Genomic DNA, 6,993 nt, shown 5'->3' with positions numbered 1-6,993 from the left:
AATAATGGTAATAATAATAATAGACATTTCACCCTTACCTATTTCTCCTTCATTGATCTGGACTATGTGACACACAGTTTGGGGAACAGAAATATAATATACTACAGCCTGGCTATAAATCATACTTTCAGTAGGATTTTTGTGGCATATTCATATCGGGTCATAGATATTCATTTGGAAATAAAGACATGGAAATTTAGAAGAGAAAACGATGCCCAATCAATACATGTTACAATTATAAAAACTTTATTTCACTCTTGCTTTCATTAAATCTTTATAAGCACCATGTCATAGACAGGCAACGTAGAAAGAGGACACCGGAGCGCTTCAGTTGATAACAAACTGCAAGCCAATGAGGATGGGAAATTCCAGCTATGTGGAGCACGTAAATGAAACCACACTTCGGAAGATTCACTGGGGAATCTCATAAAAGCAGGCAATGGGAGCCAGGCATCGATCTGTTCCCAGTGTCTGTCTGTTGTAGAAACCCAAAGCTTGTGCTTGCAAAGATCAAAAAGAACACTGTGTTACCTGGAAAGTTTATACTTTGCTAAAACCTGACCCTGCAAGCGGCGATGCTGCCATCCGCTGTTCCTGAACAGTGCCAGGCCGCGACTCTTTTAAAGTTTAAGCAATGCTTAAAGGTGATATTCCACATCAGGCAAGCTAGCAGCAGTGTCTTTCTCTGTGCAGACTTCGCCTATGCAGCCATCAAGCCATCATTTACCTAATGAAACTGGGGGAGAACTACATTTTCGGCACAATGTTTTCACTTGGTCCTCTATTCAAAGACAATTGCCAAGATGTTGTACATAAATTTAATTCACAGGCACGTACACAAGGGAACCACTACAGAGAACATTGCTTCCTGGTTTATGAATAGAAAGTTTACCTTCTACTTACACTAGACATACAAAAAATAATCTACAAAAGTTGTTTACCATTGATTTTAGCTAAAGAAAACTCTCCTGAAACAAACGAAAAAAAAAAATGATTGTGTGGCAGTAGTCTTTTAGCCATCAAAAAAGTAGTGTAAGTAACCAATAAATATAATGTGCTTCTTCCATATAGACATATGTACACTTGAGTCTTTGGCTTATGATATTTTCTAAAAAGAACTTGAAATGATCCAGCCATCATTGCACATTAAAAGAAAATAAGCCAGTTTTTTTAATATATATATATTTATATTTATACATTAATATAGAACTCTGCTACACTTGGAACATATAAAAATGAAATTTACCACGACTTCCCACAGTTTGTTTTCTTCCCCACTCTTAAGGTCCTGCAGCATTCATTTTAGAAAGAGAGGGGGACGCCACTTACAAAGTGCATGCAATGTAGAGTAGCTGCTCTATGGAAAGCAGGAGAGAAAAGGCTGCGTGGTCACCGGACAGACGCGGATCCCTTCTCAGTGGAATCTGCGTCTGACTGAAGATAATCTGGGTGGCACGAAATGTGGATGCTCTCATACGGTAACAGAAAACTGATCGAGTCCTTTTTTATTAAGATACACAACTTTATAAGAAAAATACGTTTGCCTCTCCAATGTAAAAGCTTCCCACCCCCCCCCACATTAAAATCTCTCGGTGCAGGTGGAACAGGTGCAACAGCTGCTGGCTCAACAGACGAACGGATCTCCACGTGACGCTCTGCAGAGTCTCACCGAACTACGAGGACTCCAGGTACTCCAAAGCCACGTCATAGCAGAAACGATACTGCTCCTGTCAGAGCAGATGGGAAGGAGTTAGCAAAAGGCTAGTAGTGGAGAACAGCATCTGTGCCGGTTCTTGACACCCAATTTAGATTATTTAAGAGTTGCAAATTACTTATTTTGTACGTAACGGGAACATCTGGCCACATATATTTTATACTCCAGTCTAATGATCCCTTCTTAAGAAAAAGGAGCAACAGTAAAAAGATGTTTTAGCTTTGCCCTGCATATCCTATCACTTAATATAGTGCCCGGGACTTTTATGTGATTAAAATAAAGAATGTTTCCCAGCGTACAAAAAGGTAAAGAACCAGGGTGTGGTGGGGCGCATCTTTCATCCCAGCAATCAAGAGGCAGACAGATCTCACGGTTTGAGGCCAGCCTGCTCTACAGAGTGATTTCTAGAGTAGCCAGAGCCACACAGAGAAACCCTATCTTGGAGTGGGGGAGGGGGAGGCAAAGAGCCAGTAAAAAAAAGCTGTCATTAGAAGCAATTATTAAAGATCACCCTTTGTTAACTTCTGTCACTTTGAGTACATGATTGAAATAGCAATCATCTCAGGATAAGTAAAACCTCAGAGTTCTAAGGATGACTGTCTAGTTTACATTTTGTTTGTGACACATTCTGAGTCCTTTTATATTATATGAAAATCTACCACATGGATTATTTGTTTGATTATTTCGATATCTTCCTGTTTTGTGCTGCTGCTGGGGTGTAACTGTGCTTTTCTCCACATTCAAAATGACCTCTTCGGATAAAAGAGGGAGGGAGGGAGGGGGAGAGAGAGGAGAGAGAGAGAGGAGAGAGGGAGAGAGAGACAGAGACAGACAGAGAGAGAGAGACAGAGAGACAGAGAGACAGAGACAGAGAAGAGTCTCCACCTTTTGCAATTTCATGTTTTTCCTTTTTCCAGAGTGTGTATCCCATCAGAGTACCATTTCGACCAACTCAAAAAAGAATAAGAAAAAAAAAAAATCCTTCAGGCTTATTTACGCCTAAATTGATTTCTGACACCTCTTCTGAATTAAGACAACTTGTTTGATATGGCAACATTTGAATTAAAATTACGCTTCTTTTGAGTCTGGTCACTTAATCCACCATCAAGAAGTTTAAAAAGTCCAGAGCCTGCTATAAATGGTGACTTATATTATGTAACTCATTGGAAAATTCCCAATCTAGTCCACGTAGGTAAAATCCATGCAGGCTGAACTAGAGCTGAACTTAAAACGGACACTGAAATATCCAGGGTCTCTGACAATAACCACAGGCAACATGAGTTTCTAAGAGGTGGGTGCTGTTTTTCACCCTGACAACCAAAGTGAACCAAAGTAAACGTGCTGTAAATGATCTCCCTGGGGGAAGTGCACACAAAGAACCAAAAAATGCTTGCATCCAGCCAGTGCCGCTCAATTTTGCTTAACTCTACGTTTACCTACCAAACTCAGTCCAAACCTTAGTAAACTTTATTAATCATTGATGCTGATTAAGCAGTGCATTTTGTCAATGCTGTCAAGATTTGTGGGACATGAATAAAAAGGAAAGCAGTAACTCACTGGAAGGTTCTAGAACAGATATGCAACTATAGACTTAGAAGTCAAAGAAAAGGTGGTGTATCAAAGACAAATCTGCAGATAGATGCTACTTCTGAAGGAAAGAGTAAGTTCCACGTGATTTGAAATGTTTCAGGCAGAGTATATTTCACAGGTTATACATCTTGAAACTAGAGTCATAACTACCTCCTGTCCATTCTGTATGTAAAATTTTCTCAAATCTTTGTCCCCCTCAACTGCCAGCAGCCCGGAGAGGGTGACATTATCTGGGGCCAGCTGGAGTCCCCTATGAGCACTTGAGAAAGGGAGAAGTTCGCTGCTGCTTGCCAGGGTGAAACAGCAGAAACCAAAGTCTTTAGATGTTTGTCTCAGGAAACAATGCACTTCCTGTGTGAACAACCCCAAGCAGGAAGTGGTGAAAGCGCGCCGAGCGCTTACTGAATGCGCTCGTTCTCTCTCTCTCTCTCTCTCTCTCTCTCTCTCTCTCTCTCTCTGATCATCTTGATAAAGTGGGGCAAGCAACCTTGATAGTGACGCTCTGGCTTTTCTCCCTTTGTTTCCTAGGAGCGCTGCAGCTGCCCCTCCCCCCCCCATCTCTTTGTGACTACGTGTGACCCCCAAGTAAGGCACGTTACAGAGGCACGAACTGTCTTTCTTACTTGATGCGCAGCTCCATCCAGAATGGAGCCTTGCTCACCCCTCCCCCACCTTCGGTCCCTACGCTCCAGGCTTTGTGAGCTTAGGAGAGCTCACTGTCCCAGTGTGTGTGCATGCGTGGTACTGTAAGGTTGCTAAGAGCTGAAAACTGATGGCCAGGGCAGACTGACGATTTACATTCGGATTTGATGGAGAAGGGTTATAAATAATGGCCGCAATAAACGTCAGTTGCTCTTTCAAAAACACTGGGTGTCAGGTCCCTGCATACAGGTCAGAGGTGGGATGCGTCGCCTAGCATGCGCGAGGCCCTGGGTTCCTAACCTAGCAACACTCACGCGCGTACTCGTGCACCAAAATAAGTCAGGTAAAACAAAGTAAATGAATCAACGGAAACTAGGTGTCTAAGATTCTGAGGTGACCTAGGAGCATACTCTGCGAGCTAACTCAGTATGCTTCAAACAAGCGAAAAAGAAGCTATGCTTTAGTGAGATTTATTTTCCTAGAACTATTTACCAACGTTCGCCACAGCACAAATTCACTGACAATAAGTAGGACGAACCCTGCGCGTCTCTCAAATTAAATGAGAGCATTTTCCTTCACGCAGCTGATCATGTGATAAGGAATGCATTTCTATGGGCAGAGGCAGCTACGCTCTGCCTATAAGTCCCAGCAGGATTCATTCGGGCATCTGATTTCCCGATGTATGTGAAGTCCACGCGGTAAGCGGGTACATGACTCAGCAGTCACTGAGACCTTCCCAGGACTTGCGGCTTACCGGAGCATCCACCATGTTTGGCTTGCTGTTCCTCAGGGTCTTGACTGCATGGAAAACATCCACCACATTTTGCCGCTTCACCATCTCCACGACAATGCCTATTGCACAGAACATGCCACTGCGCCCGCCGCCATTCCTGAAAGCAAAGAGATGCTTAGCACCGCTGGAAAACCGCACGTCACACCATCACGTTCTCTTCGGAAGGAAAACCTAGCTTTAAAATTTCTCCCAATTCTCTGGATCCTCCTTTCCATTCGCGTGTGAAGGGCAGAGAGGAAGAAACTAGAGGATAAAGCTAGCTCAGGAGCTTATGAGCAGGATTAGGTGACAGGCATAATTTGTTGCAGTGTAGAGATGTTGAGATCCTAACCACTTACATAAAACAGAAGTTGTCCAGAGAGGTGCTTGAAAGAGTTAAAGCATAAAACAGCTGAATCCCTTTTATTTTATATTTATTTATTATCGTTTTGCCTGCATGTTGTCTGTGTACCCAATGGTACACTGCCCCCATGGAGGTCAGATGAGAGCATCAGATCTCCTGGAATTAAGAGTCAGAGAGGGTTGTGAGCCATCAGGTGGGTCCTGGGTGTCAAACCCAGATCCTCTAGAAAAGTAGCCAGTGCTCTTAACTGCTGGGCCATCTCTTCAGCCCCGACAAGTATATCATGTTTAACAGAAAACAAAAAACTAAAATTAGTAAAGTATTCATTCATGAGACTAGAGTTCTATTTTGAAATAAGATCTGTGGTAGGTCTGTGTGGCAGGATTTGAGGAGCATCTTCTAGATATACACAAAACAAAGCCTAGCCATGGAATGAGTTCTGAGATGGTAAGGCCAAGCTGCCCTGCCCTGCCCTGTCCTACTCACAAGCAGTGGATGATTGTCCGGCCTTCTCCTTCTTCACATTCCTCCTGCCATTTTTCTACCTGCAGTATCAGTTTCAAAAACGAGCGTTTGGAGCCAGGCACTTCTCGATGAGAAGCCCAGCCTAGGTACTGGAACTGCTGTACCATCAGATAGCCTTCTTGTGGCTGTAGAGAAAAACCAGCATTTTATGGATATCAGAACAAGAACCTTTAATACACGGTGAAAGACATGCACCTTTCATAATACAAAGGGAATTTATACTGGACCACGTCTAATAATTCAGGTGCCTTTTCAGAAATATTCCGAGGTATGAGAGAAGAACCCACAACTTGCCCTTTTTATCTGCCTGCGATGGCTTATATTCATGGCTAACTTGATAGGCTCTAAGGTCACCTTGGAGACAAATATCTGGGCATGCTTGTGAAGTAGGTTGGTCCACCCTCCCTTCCATCTATTCTTACTGCAGGCGCCATGACTTTGCTGAAGTTCAAAAGTGATCTTGTCACTCGTAGACCCAATGGCTTCTTAATGTCTTACCTAAAACCCCTTTCATGATCTGGTTTGTTTCTATCACCCCAACTCTACTCCCTCTATCACACCATTGAGGTCAGAGATGCTGGTCTCCCTTCAGATCATGTACCTCTTTTCTTCTTGCCTTGGAAACTTTGAAGAGGAGGATTTCCCATTTGTTTGGAGAACTTCTTACTATAGCGTCCTTTTTACTATCAAGTAGAATAGCCAGTTTGACCCCAGTCTGCCTGCAAACTCTCCCGTGATGTCCCATAACCTCAGTGTTCTTGAAAGCTCCCCATCTCTGGCTATCTCATGCTCAAATAATACCTACTAATTCCTCAAAATTTTTGCTTAAGTGTCCTTATTTTACAGAAGTATTTTCTTGTCACTTATGTCTGATCATCCACTTAAACAACTTCTATTCTGTGCTTCTCCTCCGACACTTGTGCACCATGCCAGTAAATAGATACTTGTAAAGTTTCTTGTGTGATGCTAGCCTTTTCTGATAAGGTATACATTCCCAAGAGATAAGAAACCTCCTCCTTTCGCCTTAAACTGTGTGTTGCAAGAACTCTGCACGATACTTTCAAAATAGCACTGCTGTTGGAAGACACAGAAACCTAGGACCCTGAAGAGAACATATAGAGAAGACCATGCAGTACATTGAGTGAGTGGTCACAAGGTATTGGCTCTTAAGTCTCCCATGGGAAGTCTATGCACCTCTTGTTAGGACATAGATCCCATCTCCTCTAATACTGCACTTCTGTACTAAACTCAGAATGCAGTGAACGATACTAAATAATGAGATGAAGAATGAAAACATCGTGGATTAATAAGCGCCAGAACATAATATATGCAGGGACATAATCAAAACAATGTAATATTCTAGAAAAAGATGAGGCAATGCAGATT

At 42.7% G+C, this 6,993-nt stretch overlaps 1 protein-coding gene across 6 annotated transcripts in view; it reads right to left on the bottom strand.

The window, feature by feature from the left end:
- Positions 1-227: 227 nt before the first annotated feature.
- Positions 228-6,993, bottom strand: part of Ptprk (protein tyrosine phosphatase receptor type K) — a 495,630-nt gene continuing 488,864 nt past the window's right edge. For all 6 annotated transcript variants that reach the window (XM_032894914.1, XM_032894915.1, XM_032894916.1 and 3 more), the window contains 3 exons: positions 5,569-5,732; positions 4,701-4,836; positions 228-1,727 (listed from right to left, as the gene is read on the bottom strand). In XM_032894914.1, coding sequence (XP_032750805.1) covers positions 1,674-1,727; positions 4,701-4,836; positions 5,569-5,732 — 354 coding nt within the window. In that variant the 3' untranslated portion in view covers positions 228-1,673. The remainder of the gene's footprint in view (positions 1,728-4,700; positions 4,837-5,568; positions 5,733-6,993) is intronic.

The sequence above is a fragment of the Rattus rattus genome, chromosome 2 (genome assembly GCF_011064425.1).
Source record: "Rattus rattus isolate New Zealand chromosome 2, Rrattus_CSIRO_v1, whole genome shotgun sequence".
Classification (NCBI taxonomy): Eukaryota; Metazoa; Chordata; class Mammalia; order Rodentia; family Muridae; genus Rattus; species Rattus rattus.
This window is presented reverse-complemented; position numbering and strand designations above follow the sequence as displayed.